Source organism: Mixophyes fleayi, chromosome 5 (assembly GCF_038048845.1).
Source record: "Mixophyes fleayi isolate aMixFle1 chromosome 5, aMixFle1.hap1, whole genome shotgun sequence".
Classification (NCBI taxonomy): Eukaryota; Metazoa; Chordata; class Amphibia; order Anura; family Limnodynastidae; genus Mixophyes; species Mixophyes fleayi.
The window spans coordinates 77,581,779-77,604,331 of record NC_134406.1 but is presented as its reverse complement, the minus strand read 5'-3'; the positions used below and the strand labels follow the sequence as shown (position 1 = coordinate 77,604,331).

General features: G+C 37.4%; 1 protein-coding gene across 1 annotated transcript in view; it reads left to right on the top strand.

Moving 5' to 3' along the window:
* Positions 1 to 21,670, top strand: part of LOC142159453 (uncharacterized) — a 72,870-nt gene extending 51,200 nt beyond the window's left edge. The window contains exons 14-20 of the mRNA XM_075214355.1: positions 969 to 1,031; positions 3,022 to 3,075; positions 6,561 to 6,596; positions 9,924 to 9,986; positions 19,699 to 19,761; positions 19,850 to 19,912; positions 21,590 to 21,670. Of these exons, the coding sequence (XP_075070456.1) occupies positions 969 to 1,031; positions 3,022 to 3,075; positions 6,561 to 6,596; positions 9,924 to 9,986; positions 19,699 to 19,761; positions 19,850 to 19,912; positions 21,590 to 21,670 (423 nt within the window). The remainder of the gene's footprint in view (positions 1 to 968; positions 1,032 to 3,021; positions 3,076 to 6,560; positions 6,597 to 9,923; positions 9,987 to 19,698; positions 19,762 to 19,849; positions 19,913 to 21,589) is intronic.
* The last annotated feature ends 883 nt before the right edge of the window (positions 21,671 to 22,553 follow it).

Sequence of the window (22,553 nt, the reverse complement as noted above, 5' to 3'; positions counted from 1 at the left end):
TCAGAAACCCCCCCTGCGTGCGCCACTGTGCTGCAAGTAGATTAAAATGAGGTTTGGTATCCAGTACCTCTTACACCTGTAGAAATGAAATCCTTTCTACATGCTAAGGTTATGGCAATGTGACTGCAACTTTTGCACTATGATTGATGCTTTTCGGTCATAGGTTTGTTTCTATATATGAGTTATTAGGGAGAGCAAGGCAAAAAAAGGAGTAAGTTTGATCCAGGACAAACCAATTTACAATGCAATGGGTGCAAATTAGTTTATTATTTTGCATGTACATAAAATACTGGCTGCTTTTTCATCTAGCACACAAATACTTTATAACTTTATTTTTAAACTGCATTTTAAAGTTGATCTAGGACATGCCCTATCCCAACTATAAATTTGTCTCCATATTTTAAATTTACTGTCCAATGCAACATGGTTTTTCCAAGGTGCAAAGTTACTACTTTTTTTTGTTTGCTTTCCTTAATGACGTTAAGCACATTATGTTATGTTTTATAGCAGTAATTTTACGGATTTCAACTTCAGATGAATTGTATTTGTCACATGACTCTCTCTCTCTCTCTCTGTATGTGTGTGTGTGTGTATATATATATATATATATATATATATATAATTTTCAGTATATGATTATTGTTATCACAACACTGTCATGCTGCTGCCTTATGTGTTTTCCGAAACGTCCATTTGGTTACCAGTTGCACTCGTTTTTAACATAGCAATCAGTAGCATACACCAATGACAGCAAATATCTGATAGGTTGCTATGGTTTTCTGCACAACTTCTCCTGTGTCAGTAAATAACCACCAGTATGTTAACTTAGCACAAGAAAAATGGAAAATTATTGTATAGAGTGTTGAAAGTTGATATTACATAGTAATAGTTTACCAAATAATGCGTTGCAATAGGTAATAATCAATTAATCACTTATATTAAATTTGGTCTTATGATGTTATTTTTAGGGTGATAGAGGCACACTTGGAACCCAAGGATTCCCAGGAGTCTCAGGGTTAACTGGACCAAAGGTAAGGTGGCATAGCCTTTAAAATGTAGTAGTATATGTATAGTACTGGCAGTCAGCCACCACTTATGTAAGCACATTTCCAAGGAAAATGCATGACTTCTATGAACTTTGAAGTAGAAACAAAGTTGTTTCAATGTTTAAGCTCCTGCATATTACTTAAGCAATTAAGTCCTGCGCTGGAGGAAAAGCTGTAATGTTGTAACTGTATATACAATAACAGTAGCAAATTGCCTGCAAACTACTCCACGGCAGTTTGTGAAGTAAGGAGTCAATAAGTGACAGCTGTAGCTCTATGACTATTAATTCTGAGATAACATTTTACAGATTTCTTGCTTCCTTTGTGATTAATACTATAAAATGGTGAGTCATATATGACAATAACACATGTGTCCAATACCCTTCCCTATAATATATCTCCTCTGTGCAGCAATACGGGCATTATTGTAATTTTGAAACATGTGCACACAAGTAGCTTCTGCACTAGGCTAACCAAAACATGAGACCCAACATTAGACTTCATAGTATAGCCGGCTGGACGTGAAAGGACATTTTTTACTGCAACTCAGCTCTCTGGTCCTAGGAACAAGAGACCACTTGATTCAAAGCATAGAATCTCCTCTCTCAAAAATTAATAAAAGGGTAAAAGTCCTAGATCTAATATTAGCATAAAGCCTAATTCAAATATAAAGCTATGTGCATGTGGGCGGTATTATTGTGCCCATGCTAGGTATCATTGTCCTTCCCATAGATGAATGATAGACACTGGTACACTATGGCTCATTGGCCCCTGGAATCTATTCATTTTGTCGCACAAGCATGAACACAAAGACAAAATAAAAAAAAAAAGACATGGCCATCAGAGCCATGATGTGTCAAACTCTCTCCCTTGTCTCCCCTCTGTATATCACCTGAAATAAAATGCCGCAGATTAAAACCCCCTGTGTGCACTTGCTTCAATTACTAAATGTAAACTTATCATATAACTGTAAAATAAGGTTTAAGAGAGTTCTGGCGTCGTCTCCCCAAATTCTCACAATGTAAAAAAACATAAAACTTTTGGGATATAGTTGCAAGTTACACCTTGTTTTACAGAGAACAGTGCTGAAACCATCTTCTGCCTATTATTCCAAAGCAACAGTTGACCATTAAGAAGCCACCTTTACTCTTAATTAATGCAGCAGTTGTTAAACTGTACAAGTGATAACAAATAACCCAGTTAGAACACTAAACCTGTAATTATACATACCATAGAATACCGATTTGATATCTTGAGGATCCCTGCCAGACATGCGTTTTAGAGATTCATACAAGGTATGTTTACTAATTTATAGCAGTTGAGATCTTGTATGTATTTGAAGCATTTGGGGCCTCATTTTCAGTAAGGAGTAAATCCAACTAGTAGATACAATTTTGCAAATGGTAAAACTATATTGTGCTGCAGGTGAGGAGGCAAAATTAAAATGTGCCTAAAGATTTAAAGTTGGATGGGGGTGATTCCTAGCTCTACTCTACATTACAGCTTAAAAATAGAGCTGCCCATTATTTGGGTTCTACATGCAAGAACAGGCAATATTTTCCCAGGATGTAAACAATGAATCTGTAGCTAGATTTACTCCTGACTCTAAATCAGGCTCTTACAGTTTTTATATTGCATTTCTGTGTGCAATAAATATATATTATATCACTTTTAGATGCCACATCTAAAAATATGTGTTTGTTCAAAATAAACATGCACATTCTTCAACTTGTACAGATTCCTTTAAATAGGCCATTAGACTCTACCTCAATTTGACAGGATTATTTCAACAATTTCCATAACAGCTGTTGATCCTTTCATAACCAACATTGGGCATCTGCTGGACCCTGATAATACTATCAACACTATATCAATACTATAACACTGGCTGAGATGCAAAAAAAAAATAATCTAAAAAATAATAAAAAAATAAAAATGCATATATGAAATTGCTTAACCTCTTATTTACATTTAGGGAATTCAAGGACCTATCGGCCAAAAAGGAAACAAGGGAGAAAGGGGTGATGAAGTAAGTATTATCAAGCCACCATACTAGCCTCAGCCAGATTATTAGACTGTTGTCCCACTATTTTATTCAGGTAGCATTCACTCTGGAAATAGGCTACCATTTCTCCAGCTCTTCTAGTTGATACTGACAATTTCCCACACAATGGGGCAGTCAAATTTAAAAAACAAAGCAAAACAATGCTAACTCTGTGACAATTACAGTGTGTACTCTATCCTTTATTTTTGGGTATTTAAATAATACTTTACATTTTTGGCTAGAACATATCCAAATGTATTGCCCCCTTGGTTGGATGTACCTGTGGGACACCCCTGAGTGATGTGACAGAAATGGAACCACCTCTGGGATTGGCATATATTGTAGTTGTGAGACTGGAGCCTTTAAATTTCTCCTCTCTTGCTTGGGAAATAGTTGACCACAGGGAAAATCTCCTTTTGAGTTAAAATTTCTGCCTCATAATTAAGACCCCTTTAAAACCCTTGCATTCAGGTTTAACCTCCTAGTTTGATGTTAGAGCCTTTACTATCCAAATACCTTTCTGATATGCAGCAGGGGCAAGAGATAGGATCAGACGCAGCCCTCTGCAAGTACATGTTGCATGAGTAACGAGCGGTAGCAAATTATGTAACCAAGAAAGAATGAGAGTCCCAGTTTCGAGCAGTGGTCCCAGGCCCAGCGAGATGCAGATAGGAGTTGGAGAAACGAATATGTGTATTAGTGAGAGGTGCATTGAAGCCAAGTGCTGTAAGCCTGTAAGTACAGAAAGTAGCATAGCTGAGACGGATAGGTAGTGATATGAGATCGGGGAAGAGAACGGAGCCATGAAAGCTCTGAGGCTCAAAAAGTGAGATATATTCAATTAGGTTTCCGGTTCGCTGGAACAGGCCGTGAAGTCAATCCACGTTACCGCAATAACGTGGATTTTCGTGAGCACCCCATAGTGTTGCATAGGAAAATCTGCGTTATTGAGGTACCGTATTACCGGCAATACTGCGCAGGTTCCGTGGTAATGTGCATTACTGTATTACCGTCAATACTGCGCAGGTTCCACTGTAACGTGCGTTACCACAGAACCTGCACAGTATTGCCGGTAATACGGTACCGCAATAATGCAGATTTTCCTACGCAACCCTATGGGGTGAGCATGAAAATCCACGTTATTGCAGTAACGTGGATTGACTTCGCGGCCCGGTCCAGTGAACCGGAAACCTAATTGAATATGCCCCACAGAGTGACAATCCGCCAGGTCCATTTTAGCCAATCATTCAGCAGACTAATTCATCAGTCAGACAGCAAGCTTATTAACAGTTGTCCCTGCAAGGTGTAGTTTAAAAGGGTGTCAGTTTGCTCAGTCACTCTTACTCATTACCCAGGTAAAGAAGCTGGAATCCTCTATAGGGAGAGAAAAAAGCTATTTGTTCTTAAGTGAAGTAAACTGGACATCTGTTTGTTTGGGAGTTGGAGACTAGATTATTAGAGAGGGATTCTTTAATGTATTAGAGTCGTACAGGCTAGGATTTATTTTTTAAAATTGCATATTCCCATACATGTTGGGGCCATCTTGGTGTAGACAAAAGGTTCTATTGCTGCTGAAAGGAATGGTTGGAGTTCCTGTCCTGGTTGTTTGAATCTGGTAGGGGTCCTTGGCAATGTGTGGTGTTAGGGTGTGCTGTTCCTTTACCGTTGTAGTTGACTCGCGGAGAAGTATATTGTATTAGCCCACAAGAGAGAAGGGGAGAGAGCGAGTATGAGGGGAGGACAGGCTTAACTTGTTGTTGTATATTCACCTCTTATAATAGTGGTTTATTACAGGTTGGATGTTTATAGCAATGGGGATATTTATAGCAGTAAGCTAGTCACTGCTGTAGAGCAGTGTGTGTGGTGTTTACAGCTATGTATGATGCTTATGAGATCAATGTAGAGTATGGTATTAGCCTGAGTACTAGAGCATAAAGATCTTGCCAGTGTGCAATGTTAATAGCAATAGCTGTTATAAGAGCCTTCATGATGTGGAGTTTGGTACAGAGGTGTTAGACTCAGTATGTTGTGAGTCTCTTCTGTGTTGCTCTTTATACAAGATTTCAGCAGTTTTTTTGGATATATGAGGCAGTTAAGAGGTAGTGTCGATCATGATGGTCTGTCAGAGAACCTGTCCTAAACCTGATACCTATACCTATTGTGCAGGTCCCTTTTGAGCACATTGCCATGGACTTTGTCAGTCTGCTAGAAAACAAGCAGGTGGACATATACTTTTTAGTACCAAAGCTAAAGAGTTGGTTATGATGTTCACACGCTTGGGAATACCCAAGGAGATTCTGATGGACAAGGAGATTCTGACAGCCTATATTTTTTATTGTTTTGGGCCAGTGTATGGCAGCTCTTCTCCTCACTGGTTTATTTGCATGGCACCTTAGCAGGTTTCATCATCATCATCTATTTATTTATTTATTTATATAGCGCCACTAATTCCACAGCGCTGTACAGAGAACTCACTCACATCAGTCCCTGCCCCATTGGAGTTTATAGTCTAAATTCCCTAATATACACACACAGACAGAGAGAGACTAAGGGCAATTTAATAGCAGCCAATTAACCTACCAGTATGTTTTTGGAGTGTAGAGGAAACCAGAGCACCCAGAGGAAATCCATGCAAACATGGGGAGAACATACAAACTCCACACAGATAAGGCCATGGTCAGGAAACAAACTTATGACCCCAGTGTTGTGAGGCAGAAGTGCTAACCACTGAGCCACCATTCTGCCCAGGTTTCAAGGTATGGAAGTAGGGGGCAACCAATTTATGTCTAATTGACTTGTGCCAACTTCTAGGATAAAAAAAAAGCTATTCATGCCTCAATTTACCATCCCCAGACTGATGGCTTAGTAGAACCCTGATCATCATGTTAAGAGTTTTCCACTAGGACTGTCCCCTTGACAGAGATGTTAAAAATTAACTGACCAGATGAACTAATTTGGTCTGAAGCAACTAAAATAGAGCTAGAGTGGGCAGGGGTGTTTTTGATAGCATTTTTTTATTTGGTATGTTTACTAATCCTTTAAGGCGAACGTGCTCAATCCCACTCCCCAAGAGCTACCATGTTTTCCGGATTTGAGTCTGTAGAAACGTGGGATATTACTGTCTCAGAAATCTAGATTAGCTCACCAGTAAATCCTGAAAACATGAACTGTTGGTAGCTCTTGAGGACTGAGTTTGAGTACCTCTGCTATAAGCCATGTATAATGGCATAAATATGGATTTTCATGGGGCAGACTATAGTACAGCAACACAAATGTGCAGTCCCTCAACAGAGACAAATGGGTGTCTAACATTACCTAGATCTTTTCTTCTAAGAAATTTGTGTGAAAGCTCATCTTACAAACATAGCAATAGTCTATCTTCTTTTGAAATTTTAGTTTCTGCTAAATTGTCTCATATTTCATACTGTTTATGTCTTATCCAAAAATAATATTTTCCTTTTACTCTACAGGGGGATTTTGGAAAGCGTGGCTCCACAGGGAAAAAGGTTGGATAAAACGGACTTCACGTTTAATCAGATAATTATAACATTATATATAAACACTCCTTGTTACCTATCCATCATTTGATATGTGTTTCCCATAAGAAATGCTCTGGCACAAATGAAGCCATTGGGAAAGTTTTCCCATTATATGAATTAGATTTATTTATTGCCAGTAAAACATTCAAGAAGAGTTTCCTTCATGCAGATTATGGCTTTCCTGGATATTTCATGTGTATATATTTGTGCATTATGGTAGCTGCTAAATCAAGTGTAAATTGGACTCTTAAGAGACATATATGGAAATTGTCATTAAAGGACATTTTAACTTCTGAAAATGTCCTTTTAAAAATTAATTTGTCTTATGTGATAACACCTATTAAACTGCTTTAGCTAAATTGCTAGTTTAATTTGAAAAAGTTTGGTTAAAATATAGTAAGAAACTTTTAGAAAATATTAAAACTATATTTATCTGTATATATTTATCTGTTTATCTCCAAGCCCCAGAAAATTATTTGAATGTGACATTTTTGTCTGGAGATAGGGCTTTCCTCTGCTTCATAAATAGGTCCCGTAAACTACTAGTATTCTCCATTCAAAATTTTCATTCTCCAGTCCTTCAACAAAATACTAAGGGGTATCTTTACTAAACGATTGGTTTGAAAAAGTGGAGATGTTGCTTATATCAACCAATCAGATTCTAGCTGTCATTTTGTAGAATGTACCAAATAAATGATAACTAGAATCTGATTGGTTGCTATAGGCAACATCTCCACATTTTCAAACCCGCAGTTTAGTAAATATACCCCTAAATCTTTGAACATGCCAAGGTAATGCTTTTGTGTTTCTTCCTTTTTGTCTTGCCACAGATAATGTCACAGATTACATCAAATACAATGGTTTTTCATTAAAGACTTCATAATTTGGGAGTGCATTTCCAAATACATATTGCAAATTACAGAAAAAAAAGCCAAGAGTATTCAGATATGGGAACACACTATTTCCAACATAATACAAATTCAGTATGAAAATGCCATATTTTATTATCATTTGTTAAATTATTAGTAATCTATCTCACATATCCCCAATAAATTTTCTTGTGCCAAATATTACACTTTTGCACACTCATACAGATATAAGTGCAACCACTCAGCTATTATCAGGGGTTCTAACATCAAGTGAATTAGAAAAGCTATAGTGAGTACGCATACTTAAATCACTTGAAAGTGATCTAGCAACAAATAAATGCTGTATATGCCTCAGTTATAATCACTTAAAAAGTGCCAGATGAAACTATAATTGATTTTGGATGATTTAGAACGTTAGAATGATTTAGATGTTATAAATATAGTGCTTCAAGTAGCAAAACTGATTGATCAGTTGTGAATAATATATGTATTAAAGTATAGACTTACAATAAAATGTGAAGCTTATTCTGATAAATTAATAGGAATGTTAAAAGTAAAATCCTTAGAAGTGGGTGTGACATACCTGATATTTCATGAAAAAAGGAAATGGATTTGACTGTAGCAAATGAGTTCACATAGGAAACACACATGAATCAGATATTATTTCTCTGATATATGAAAGACCCAAAAAGTGAGAACTTTATGGTTAATTCATGATACCAAACACTGATTGAAACCATTTCTTAAATTCAACATGTAATGTGACTGGGAAACATTGTAATCAGGAGTTTGCTCATATAATCATCACATACTAGAATGATTACGTTTATATTGTGGAATTAAAGATGTTTAGGAATATAAATATTGAACAATGAATAATACACTATGTATTAAGGTGCAGACTGACAAAACAGTGTGAATCCTATAATATATGATACACAGATAAATTAATAGGAGTTTGGAACACAGAATCTTTAGAAGTCAGTGTGACATACCTGATGTTGCCAGTTTAAAGATTTAGATTTTTTTTCAGCAAATGAACCGTGAGTTCACACATTTGACCTAGATGTCTTACTGATTTATTTATGATGTAATGAGGATTGAATAAAGTGGGAATTGTATGTTTATTGTAATGAATGATAATTCATGACACCACATACACCAATAAAAATGCTGAAATGGATGCACACACTGATTAAAACCTTTTAATTTAAATAAGATTGCATAATACTGTAATCAGATGTGTGTTCATGTAACCATTGGAACTGGCATGCTACAATCTAACAATTACACAGGCATGTAATGAATAAACCCTGAGCTATAGGTCATCTTTCTGGTACAAGAAGGATACAGTTTGAAGCAATAAGTTTCATTCTATAAATATATGAACAAACTATTGGAGTCACATAAAATAGAAGAGAATGTTCTTAAACAGTTTGAGGATAAAAGAAGGGAACCCACACTTTCTTTAAGATGTATTATTTAATCAATCTGTGTCACTTTTCTCTTTCTTTATACACACACTGTATATACATATACATATACATACATATACATACATATACATACATATACAAATATACATACATATAAATATATATATATATATATACATACATACACATACATAAATATACATACATACACACACATATGTGTGTATATATATATATATATATATATATATATATATAAAAATATATATATATTAATTATGTACATATTATGGTATCCAACCTCAGCAGTTTTATAGCATATTTAGCAGGTTAGTATAAGTGGCATTGCAGCAACTGCCGCTCATAGATAAGCACTGCCGCTCACCGCTAATCCCACCCAGGGCCGGATTAACGCTAGGTCTAACTGAGCTACAGCCCAGGGGCCTCGGGCATCAAGGGGGCCCTTGAAAGTGCTCAGCAGCATTATTGATCGGTGCGGGGGCACCCCCGACCCGATCAATGCTGCTGAGCCTGTCTCTGTACTCCTTCCGCGGCGCTCAGTAATCTCCATACTGAGGAGATCTCGTGAGAGTGTCATGAGATCTCCTCAGTAAGGAGTTTACAGCGCGCCACGGAAGGAGTACAGAGACAGGAGAAGGAGGTAAGCACATAGGGGGTAGGGGCCAGCAAACAGGGGGACCTCCCGGGTCGAGGGGATCAAGCGGCTAACAGGGGGGGGCCTCACAGGGGAATGGAGGCCCCCTTAGCCCAGGGGCCTTCATTCCCTTAATCAGGCCCTGATCCCACCTAAATCTATTTATATGTTAAGGCCATTATTGGAATCAGCATTGTTCAAGCAGCCATTTGCTAGTTTACATCTTTCCACAAATATAAACTATTTTTCAATACTACAATTATATATCTATGTAGCATTAAACACAGTTTTAAGACAATGAAGCATCATAGCTGCATTTTATTTATATTTCCAGGGTGAAAAAGGAGAGCAAGGATTAAGAGGTCCTCCTGGCAATCGCGGGTCACGAGGGGACAAGGTAATAATGCTCTGTTATGATCTTAATTTGCATTTCAAAATCTAATCTAAATGTACTTATTGGAGAAATTGTTTAAAGATATTGTATAAAATGATGCAATATGCAGCCACTTGTCCAAATATTATATTGTGATGAAACGAGGAGTACCTTGGCCATCGCTAGCATTTTGCCTCATTTTTATCTCATCTCCCCTCCCCAAACAACAAAATCCTCCCAAGCTACAAGAGAAGCATGGACAATAAAGGTTAATAGTGCACCTTAGTATCCCCACAGTTATGTGTCCCAATGTATGCTTTCAACCCATGCATTTATTATATTTATGTTTTAACTATAATTCCTCTTTAGTACCAGGTCTGAAAAGGGTAATGGTCTGCCCACCAGCACTATAGGAGTTAAACCAGGAACAATCCTTTGCTAATTTCATTACTAATGACTAGGCTCCTTTCAGGGGTTCCATTGTGTGAACATGGAGCATGTAGACAGCAATAGCAGGGGTTCTGGCACAAAGACGGACAGCGTCTGAGCCATATCTCAGCCCCCAGGATTAATCCAGGGAGAATGCCAAAGTTAATAACATCCCATTGAGTATAGGCCTTTACATGAAGTGTGTAATGTATAAGAGTTGAACATCCCAGATATTGTGGAGCCACTAATGGTGCGCGGCAGTCCCTTAAGAGTGATCCACCCCGGAGGATTCAAGATATACCAATTGGGAAAGGAAGGAAAGTAGCTCTGCCTTGGAGGATGGCAGATGGGACCACATAAGGATCAGCATCAGGGAACCTCACACATCTCTTTACATCTTGGAAGAACTAAATATCGAGTCTGGCATGGAGCTGTGGCTTCAACTGGACTGACTGAAGTTTAGAGTGCTATCAAAGGACTGCAGAGACCCTACGGCTTTTATGAATCTGTGTGTTCGTCAAAAGTGTGCTATAATTGAAACAGGGCTTCTGCTTCCTACACAACAGTGCCAGGGTAGAAGCCACCACAAAACTGATATGGTGACTATAAAATACTATTATAGTGTTGCATTTGTACCCTTAGAATGATGTATGTCCCATCTGCAGAAATATTACTTTGTTAACCGTTTCTTAAAAATGCTATAATTGTTATTGATGTTTTTGTATTAATAAACCTAATAGATGGTTTATCCAGATATTTGCCTGGGTGTGAAATTATGTTCCCATGTCCACGATTCTAAGGTTAAATATCCAGTGGGTGCCCGGGTACCATGACATATATTCCCCCTATTTCTCTCCAGTAGCTATGAAGGATGATGTTAATATTATTATGGTGGGGGTTTTTTTTATCAGTGCTCTTATATGCATCCAAGACTAATTTAAGTTTTGTCACAAGCCCCTCTCCTCTTCAAGGAAGACTTGTGGTGGTTTGTTTGCAGTTTGTTTGTTTTTTTGCAATTCAGGTCACATCTGGTGTTTCTTTGTGTTTCCAAAATGATTCTTTGCTATAATCCAACTCAAAACAAACTGCATATAGAGCTATACAAATAAATCCCTATTAAGCATCTAATCAAACTTAAAAACAACGTTATTGTTCATACATTTTCTTATATAGTATAATAAAACTAAATAATAAATAATAATAAATAATATTAAAGCACAGTAATAAAAAGATGGTAGAATTTCAAATCATCCTATAATTGATTTTGATCTAAAATATTACTTTATTACATATAAAACAGACATCACAATATAGTGCAAACAATGATTAGTTCAATTGAAAAAGCAGGAAAAAACAATATACACTGTGATCCACCAGCTGCCAAAATATATATAGACATTCACCACACTAGTGGGCCCATAGTGGGGTTAAGGTGCCACACCTTCAATCCCAGTGTGAGAACCTTTTGAGCAGTAGCACTGGAGGTCTTCCTGGACAGAGTGTTGCCTCTTAGGAGTTCCAATTGATCAAGCACTTCATGGTTGCATCATGGTTGCATTACTATGATCTGTTTTTTAACCTCATGGAGACAAATTAGTCTCGGAGGTGGAGCAAGACCTGGTGACAAAGCCCTGTAAGTGTGTCTGGGTGGGAGATCTAAAGATTAGGTGCCCCAGCCAAGACAAAGAGGGAGCGAAGCCCCATGCATTTTCGCTGCACATGAGCAGAACAGAAACACACCCCTGCCACTTTAGTAAATGTAAATTGTTCAGGCTGACTGTTATAGACAGAAAAAGGGGTCTGCTTGGATTGGCTAAGGGGCTGGTTTACCCACCCCTAGACATGTACAGTATAAAAAATTAGGGCTAGTAACCCACATACTACATTTCTGTAAGAGATGCTGCAGCAGATACATGTTGCCCAAGAAGTGGTTCCGGTAGCTGACTTGGCCAAATTGGTACAATATCAGTATCAGTATATCAGTTTCACTCCAAACAGATATACATCAGTGACGAGTAGTTGTTGAAAACCAGTGAAAGTGCGGTGGAGAGTGGTGGCAGAGTAAGCTCATCTCATCACATTTACACTTTAAACAGATTAAATATTAATATGGTAACAGAGACTCAAGACATACGTGCATGCTGATTTATAAGATAGAGGCATCATTTTCACTTAAAGTGGGAGGGCCAAATTGGTGTCAAATAATAGAGTAAAGCTCAAGTAACTGGGCAGGCAGCGGGCCATCCATGGTGGATGCACTTTTACAGAGTTTCCTGCACTCTCCTAACAATTACCATATCGGGTGCAGTCCCTGCGCCTTTTTGGCAGCTTGGGGACAGATGCCTTCTCCTTTCAGCCTGGCACGTCCCATCGCCGAGCAAAGGGAAGCGACTTCCGAATGGCCAAACCCGTAGTCCTCAGCTTGGCTTCCGACTATCCCTTGGATCCTGATCTTGTTTGCATACCTGTTAGGCTTTGACCTTTGGCTTCCCTGACCTCTGTTCAGATTCTGCATTGATACTATGTTCCCGTATGGCTATTGACCTCGGACTCTCTGACTACACTATCTTCACCTATCTGTTTCACCAAGGACTGTTTTTGAGAGCCACAACCTTCACACCCCAAGCAGCAAAGCCCATACCTCCTTACGGGGTGAACATCGGGGGCATGTTAGATGCCGCGCCTCATAGTTCAGTTGTGCCTACTACTGGCAAACAGCTACCATCCTTCCTCTCGCAAATGTGACATACTAACCCCTGCATTACTCAAGACCTGAGAGAACCACAACATTTCTGTATCTGGATATAATTGCAGGCAAAAGAGCTCACCATCTCTCCAGTTCACTGCTTCCCTTGGATTCAAGCCCTGAGCAGAAGGACACCAAGATCAGCTGCTATATGGCCTTGTGGAGATGACTAATTGGGCTTTATCACTAAACCCAGCGACTATCTCATCAGAGCTGAGCCTTATTTCAAAAGTTGAATTGCCTTGGGAAAGCTCTACCATATCCACGTCATTAATCATCAACTGGGAACAGAGGACTCTCAACAGTACATAAAACCTGTGCTGAGACGCTTTTTTTTTTCTCCCTGCTAGATCTGATACATATTCTAGTACACTATTATTGCAATCCAGGAACTAGCCTAACCACAATTCATTGGCTACTTTAGCACAATATCTACAACTTGTAATTGAATGGGAAACATATTGTGCTTATGCCTTGCGAGAAAGTCCCTCTAGCCATTTACACTCACTCTTCAATGACAGAGTAAAAGCTAATGTCAATTTGCAGATACTCTGTTAATATTTTTGATACAGGTATCCTTTAACACAGTGCCTACTCATTTTTTTTTAAATCTCTTTATTTTCACATTTTGTTTAAGAAAGAACAATGTAGAATATATGCAGTGAGTTTAAAACAGTGTAACATAAAATTGGTCCCTCATTATATCTTGTCGAAGGGGGTTAAATACAACAAAGCGGGGTTTCCAATAATGTTATACAGGAGAAAAGAATAGAAGAAGAACCTGAAAAAAGGGGAGATGAAGAGGTACAAGGGGAGGGGGCAGGGATGGGATGGGGCAGGATTTCATGTTTACATGCTGCCTGGGATGGGAGAGCTGTGAAATCTGTACCTACTACTCCTTCACTAACTTGTGTTAACTTTGAATGTATAATTACTGTCATACTATCTTAAGTGAAATCCTAATTTCTAATTGGTGACCAAATTATATTGCTATTAAAGCCTCTCTGAAATGAAGACATGCTGAAATAAGAATAGTGCCAGCAAAATGGGCAAAACAAGGCAAGCCCAGGATAATACCCAATAGCAAAAAAAAGTAATCCTCCTTGCATCACTCTCAATTTCATTAATGGACACTGAAACACCAAAGGAGTCCGAAACACTATATGCTTGTTCTGCTGTAGAAACTACAAGAAAGCTGTCCCTTATTCTCTTGCCAATGATAGAGAAAAGTTTGACACCATCCAAACCTCAATTACCTCCCACTTAGGATTTTTTTTTAGATGCCAATACAAAGTGCATAACTGTGCTCAAGCAGAAAACCAGTGATACAGAGGATACACTCACAGAATTACAAAATACTATATTGTCACAAAATAAAATCATAACCTGACCCAGAGAAAATCATTGTCTTATAAAAACTGCCTGACATACATCTTCGATGATCCAGGAAAACGAGGGGTTTCATAATCCAACTTCAAAATCCAGATGAGATGCTAGGTCTCTAAATAGATAGAGAGAACAAATGATAAAGGTACACAATGGTCCTGATTCATTAAGGAAAGTAAAGCAAACAAAATGAGTAACTTTGTACCTCGGCAAAACCATGTTGCATTGGAGGGTGAATGTAAATTTAAAATGTGGGGACAGGTTTATAGTTGGGGTAGGGCATGTCCTAGATCAAATTTAAAATTCAGTGCAAATATAAAGCTATCAAGTATCTGTGTGCTACATGAAAAAAAGCCAGTAGTTAACTTATATGCAAAGTAATAAACTAATTTGCACCCATTGCATTGTAACATGGTTTTGTCTAAAATCAAATATACTCCTTTTTTTGCTTTGCTCTCCTTAATGAATCAGTCCCAATATGTTTAAATGTTATATTTATGTTGTTTTTGTTATTGTTTTTACACCACTACCCTGAAACCAAGGATACAGTGTTGGTTTTCCAGATGGCAAATTTAAACATAGTATAGAATGGGAGTAGTACATTTTCAATTAGATTTCTGTATGTTCATAAATTCAGTGCCATAAAATTGTTCCATGCTTGTTCACATTTTTTAGCTTTCTATAAGATCTCCAGGCAGGGTCAATTAGGTATGAGTCAAATATCATCATTGTCCGGCTTACCTTACAGGGATAAACAATCCCTCAACAGTACTAAGATTTCCTTGCTATAGATTCCCTCCAGTAAATCATGAGATGATGGCATCCCCACATCTACATTATACTGACACCACCAATATCACACTCTTGGGACTGCACACAGTCTCCTGTAAAGTACGGGGTCTTATCCCAATTAAAAGCAAAAGAGTATCTACACATCTAAAATTTGTATAATCAAACAGAGTGTTTGTCAAGGAAACTCATTGATGCATATCTCAAAACATGGGGCTAAGGGATTCCTGGATTAACGAGTAATGAGAGAATGTATTTCAGCATCCTACATCATCAAAAAATACCTTTTAGCCACAAAATGAATATAAAATTGAAAGCCAAATTTTAGACCCAGGAGGCAGATTTATTTTATTAAATATTATTATATTGGGCACTGAAAAGTTTACCCTATTGAACTTATATGCCCCAAACGCATATCTCAAGTTTTACTTCAGAGGGATACCCCAAATTTAATCGCAGGAGGGGACTTACAATACAATCCCAAATTGGACAAATCACACCTACCAACAGTCCGACCCATGGAGACTAGGCAACCCGACAGACATTCACATTTTACTCCCAGGTCCATAGAACATTTTCTAGGATTGATTATCTACTCACACTTCCCATCCTATCTGTATCAATCAGATGATTTCTGTGACTACCTTAATTCTAAATGTCTTGAGTATGTTGATGACAACCTAGAATACTGGGATGACCTTATATTATTTTGGGAAACAGCTAAAGCAGTTTATGTCAGGATTCCATTAATGTTATGAGGAGCTGTACACAGTTCAATTCTGAAATGCTACTAAGTTCAAATATCATTCAATAAGGTTTCTGGTGTCCATCTACAAAGAATCTTTAAGCTAAGCTTAAAATTGTAGCATTTGCTGGTGGTCTAATGTTGTACATCTCCAGCCCTCACTAACCCCTTCACTTGACAAAATAAAAGGGTTTGGTAAGGTCTCAGGCTTTACAGTTAACCAAGAAAAATCTATTGCCATGAGAAAAAAGCAAATTGATGCAGACATATATAAATAAAAACATGTGCTAATAGCTTTCTGATTCTCCTTTGACTGTTACAAAGTAAAACCAGGACTATACCTTTGGTTAGAGATATTTCCAAAGATTTCCTTAGAACAGCTATGTAAAACATTATCATATTCTTATTTCCTTATAGGTATATGTTTCTTAACATCAATCATAGATATGTTTCTCTTTAGTGTAGCTATGTCATAAGATTATAAGACTCAAGTACATTCCTAAAATATGGTCATCAAGAGGCTTCTTGTATTCATTGTATGTGGGAGTGTTCTGATATGAAACACATTGTCTATGTCTATGCGTTCCAGACTTCAGGCTGTAGTTGACTGCAAAGGATTTGCAACAAAGTATTAAAAAGTGAAAGTTTGATGTAGGATTGTTTAGTTTGTCCCATTACTTTTGGTCCCTTAAAAAGTGGGAGGCACATATAGACACCGTTGTAATTCCTACACCGTTCACCAGATTTGGATGTAAATACCCTCAAATTAAAGCTGAAAGTCTGCAGTTAAAGCACATCTTGTTTGTTTCATTTCAAATCCATTGTGGTGGTGTATAGAGCCCAAAATATGATAATTGTGTAAATGTCCAAATATTTATGGACTTGACCGTACATAAAACAGACATACAATGTAGACAAAATAAATGCAGACATGAAAACAAAGGGTATGAAGGACCCTGCTCAGAGAGCTTACAAGGAAGAGGGCACAGCTGAAACAAGAGGAGCAAATGCGGTTCAGAATGTAGATTGGGATAGCTGTGAGGGTGAATAGTGTTGTTGGGGATGAGGTCACAGCTGAAAAAACAGATGGGTTCTCAAAGAGCATCTAAAGATTCACAGACTGTGGGAAAGTCTGATTGAGCGTGGTTGGGAATTCCATAACTGGGAAGCAACATGCGAGAAGTCTTGTAGGCGGGAGTGAGAGGTGGTTACTAGAGACGAGACGAGGTGCAGGTCAGAGGTAGACCTAAGAGGGCGGGAGGGAGAGGTTTTTTTTATATGAGTTTTGAGATGTTTGCAGGGCTAGTGTTGCTGAGGGCTTTGTAGGTCAGGGTGAGTAATTTGGATTGGAATCTGAAGGACACAGGGAGCCAGTGTAGAAATTTGCAAAGTGGTGCAGCAGATGTGAAGTGGTGAGAGAGGAAGATCACTCTTACATTAGAATTTATGAAGAATTGAAGTGTGGATATATATGGGTGTCAGGAATGCCAGATAGCAGGAGGTTATGTGTATTATGATATGCACTTATCATAACCACCTATTTTTGGAAATTGTAAAATGTTTTTAGCCACAATAATGGAAAAGACCTGTTACTATAATATAAGGACAATTATCTTATATAAGGGGAATTGACCATACCTGGACCCATTTCTATTTTTCTATTTTACAACACTTTTGACTGACTCAAAAGGGTAAAGTCTGAAATACAAAATTGTGCCCAATTAGCTAAATATATCTAAGAAGGCTACCCTGTTCCTTAATTTCACTCATGTTATAATTATTCCTGTTATAATTATTTAATTGCTATTATTACACTACTATATTAATGTGTAAAAATATACCAATTATCTGAACATATTTCAATTTTGTTTATATATTTGTTTCTATATCTATATCCTTGCTTAATTTATGTTTGTTATAATGTTTTTACTCCAATAAAAAGATACTTTCCTCACACATACCATTATTGTCCTATTTAGTCTGTATGCTATGTTTCAGTAGTAGTGTCCACTAATGGTTTTGTGATGTGTCAAAAGTTGTGCATTTGTATAAAAAGCAATGAAGCGAACACTCCAAACAACTACAAGATTATATGATGGATTTGTAACCAGAACAAATAAATATAATATATGTTACATGCAGACAATTAGTCAAAAAATACATGAAGATTAAAAAATGAAGTAAATAAATGTTTAAAAACATACTAGTATTTAACATTCAAACTGTCTTTAGTGGGTCAATATGAAGGATAGGATATGATTAAAAAACTTGCTAAGTATTAGTAGAAAAAAAAAACTGATGTATATCTGTTTGGAGTGAAAAGTTCATGTTGCAGGGGTGAGTTTTCAGATGTCAGCCCACTCAGAAGTATAAGGGTTGGATTGAGATTGCAGGGGCTAATAGCTTTTTTCTTGATAATAGAAGATAAAGAAAATAAACATGAAAGTCTTAGGAGTTACATAATAAGTTCTACAGAAATGTATACAAAATATTATACAGTGAATATTGTGTACTGAACAGTTCTGTATAATAGAAATATATATCAGATTATGTACTGCCATGATATTGTATGGCTTGGATGGACTATGCTTTATAAACAGTTAATGAATGTTCTTAATGGAATCTGTAGACAGTTGTTCACCCGTCTTTGTCAAGCATACTGAAATCCATAAACACGACAAATAATTTATATGGTGTAGGTGGTGTCTCAGTTATTAAACGTATACAACAGAAAATATTACTTTGAAGTGAAAAGTCAAAACCATCTATATTTTCATAACAATAATGAGCATGTGCAGACTAGAAATCTTAAGTCTGTGTGAAACAAAATCAGATGCGTCTCTCTTGACATTTACCCTCTTTGTATATTCCAGTACATTCTAATTTTTTTTAAAATGTTTTCTTTCAGCTAAACTCACTGTATGTAAAATCAATGCATATATATATATATATATATATATATATATATATATATAATTAGCCCTTACAGAACTTAGTTTTCCCTGGGTTTTTCTTTATGTAGGAAGAATCTGATGATAATTACTGATTTTTAAATCAAATTTAGTGTCTGGATATTCCCACTTCAAATAATGACCGCCATGAAAGCCCAAGTGACTATTGGTATCCACTGCATTTATTTATTTTTAAGTTTTTGTTTAGATTTAAGTGTCATTAAGTGTCATTATGAAAAATTGTAAGATCTAAACAGTGTAAAGATGTATGGCTTGTTTTATAAGGTAGATTCATGATCTTGTGATTGATAAACTTGAATAATGCATCTATGGTATGACAGGGGCTTTCCATATTATAAACATGTAGGGTCTGAGTCATTAAAGCAATAAAAAGGAGTCACTTTACAACTTGGCAAAATCATGTTGAAGAGCAGCCAATATTTTCCTTATGTATAAAATAATAAACTAATTTGCACCTCTTGCATTGTAACATGGTTTGTCCAGGTTCAAATTTACTCCTTTTTCTACCTTGCTCTCCTTAATGACTCAGGCCCGTAATGTACAGAGTTCTGTAACATGAGTGCCCCTAGCAGTAAGGCGTTTTTGTGGTCCAATAGCTACTTGAGACCACCAATTACACCATTACATTATGATATTTTCTCTTTGGTTAATCTATGTTTGGTGTTGCAGGGTAAAAGAGGACCTCTGGGTCCACCAGGACATGACGGTATGACTGGAGAAAATGGTCTAATTGTAAGAAAATGTCAATTAAATTTGTTGAGATAAATGATTGCAATCATATACAAGAAACTAATCGTAACATATTTTTGTACATTAAAAGGGAGAGGCTGGAGAAATTGGCATTAATGGTTTCAAAGGTGAACCCGGCCCCACAGGACCTGAGGTATGTGTCATTATGTATTCTTGTTTCATGTTGTGATTCATTCTAGAACAAATTGAAACGACACATTGAAAGAAAAAATCCCTTCATGAAGTTCTATTTTCATTTTTTCACGAATTACACTTCTGATGGAGGCTAAGGGCTAGATTTACTAAACTGCGGGTTTGAAAAAGTGGAGATGTTGCCTATAGCAACTAATCAGATTGTAGTTATCATTTATTTAGTACATAATACAAAATAACAGCTAGAATCTGAGTGGTTGCTATAGGCAACATCTACACTTTTTCACACCCGCAGTTTAGTAAATATACCCCTAAGTCTATTACCACTCACTTTGGGTTGAATGCAAACCACTATATTAAAAGGAACACATTACTGCCTCTACTTTGCTTTTTAGTTTTTTCCAAAAATAAAATTCTTAGGTAAAACGCTTAAGGGTTTTACCCACCAATTACAGTGGAGAAAGCCACTTGAGGACCCAAACTCATGAGAATGGTCTAAACCAGTGGTTCCCAAAATGTTTCATATTTCATTTTTTCAAGGCACCCCTCCAAATTAATTACTGAGCAGTCCCGTTTTATAAGTATTTGGGTCAAAATCACGTAATAAGTATTTAGGTCAGGACAGGAATACTAGGTCAGTTGTTTGCAAAAATAATACACATAAATCCAAGGGAAACTAATATATTTATATATTTTTTTCAATTATATTTCTGTCAAAGAATAATTCACAGCTAATATTAAGAGGAATAGGATCAAACAAAATAAAACAACATGTACAAAAATCATCACACTGTGCCCCTTCACCTTTACACTGTGCCCCTTCACGATCACACTGTGCCCCTTCACGATCACACTGTGCCCCTTCACAATCACACTGTGCCCCTTCATCTTCACACTGTGCCCCTTCACGATCACACTGTGCCCCTTCACGATCACACTGTGCCCCTTCACAATCACACTGTGCCCCTTCATCTTCACACTGTGTCCCTTCATCTTCACACTGTGCCCCTTCATCCTCGCCATGTGCCCCTTCATCCTCACTATGTGCCCCTTCATCCTCACTCTGTGCCCCTTCATCATCACTCAGTGCCTTTTCATCCTCACTCTGTGCCCCTTCAAAATCACACTCTGTGCCCCTACATCCTCACACTCTGTGCCCCTACATCCTCACACTCTGTGTCCCTACATCCACACACTCTGTACACCTTCATCTTAACTCTGTGCCCCTTTATCCTCACACTCTCTCCTGCCGCTCCTCACTGAATATGTCGGACGTGATGTCACGCCCGACATTCAGTGAGAAGAGAGAAGGGAGGAGGATGCTGGGTCCCGGACGCCGCCAAATTGTTTCTTTGTTTTGTTTTAGTTTAATTTTTTTCCTGGCCACGGCACCCCTGTGACAGCGCCGTGGCACCCCTAGGAGCCGCTGCGCACACTTTGGGAATCGCTGGTCTAAACCAATATTCATGAAAATGCAGCCTGTCAATTCACTAGGAACCAGTGACATAACGCATGCACATATTCACTTGTTCTTACACTGATAAACTACATGATCACGAATCTTAGTCTAGTTGTAGATTGTAAACAATATAGCATATTTAATTTAACAATTAAAGTCAAGACAGTTGATTAAAATAATTAGAGGTACATATTTTGAGTTCTTTCTTTTATTACTTAGGGTGAAAGGGGTACTAAAGGGTTGTCAGGACCACCAGGAGTTCCGGGAGCATCTGGGGACAGGGTAAGAATATATCTTTAAAATGTAATTAGCCTAGAATCGTCTCTTACAATTCAGACTAGTATCTACAATATATCTTTGTGCCAAGTAAAAGAATAACCTTTTAACTCTTTGGAGCATGTTCAAATAGCTTCCAGGATCACAGCTACGTGCGGGCGTGCACATAAAGTGCAATTACTGTACCGTTACATAGCAGATGTCCCTTCACAGCCCTATGGGGTGCGAAGGTAAATCTGTGGTGTAGTGGTATCGAGAAAGGCAGTGACTGTGCGTAGCCGCGATCCCAGGTTTCCTTAAAAAAAAAAAAATTCTAGAGAGATGAACCTTCTTTGGTATATTAGGGAATATACAATTTATTTTTTACTACAAAATTAAAAAAAGTTGGAAGAATTAGACTGTTGCCATCATTGCTTATTCACACAAGAAATATCTATACAGGTACTGAGATTGTTTTTGCATTTAAACTATTAGGGCTAGATTTGCTAAGCTGTGGGTTTGAAAAAGTGGGGATGTTGCCTATAGCAACCAATCAGATTCTAGCTATCATTTTATAGAAGGTACTAAATAAATGAAAGCTAGAATCTGATTGGTTGCTATAGGCAACATCCCCACTTTTTTAAACCCGCAGCTTAGTAAATCTAGCCCTTAATGTCCAAAGTGCACAAAATTCTTTTAAAAAACTAAAAACAAAGTAAAACCACCTAACATTAGAAATATATATAAGAAGCTCAGGAAATGATATATGCCAGTGAGCAATGTGTAGAGCATTTCAGAGCCATAACTAGAAATGTTGACGCCTGGGCCAAGAAGGAAATGGTACCCCCTAACCCTCAATTTTAACCAAATTCATCTAAAATTCCCTGCACCCCGCTTCATGTTTGCGCCTCTCGCACAGGCCTATTTA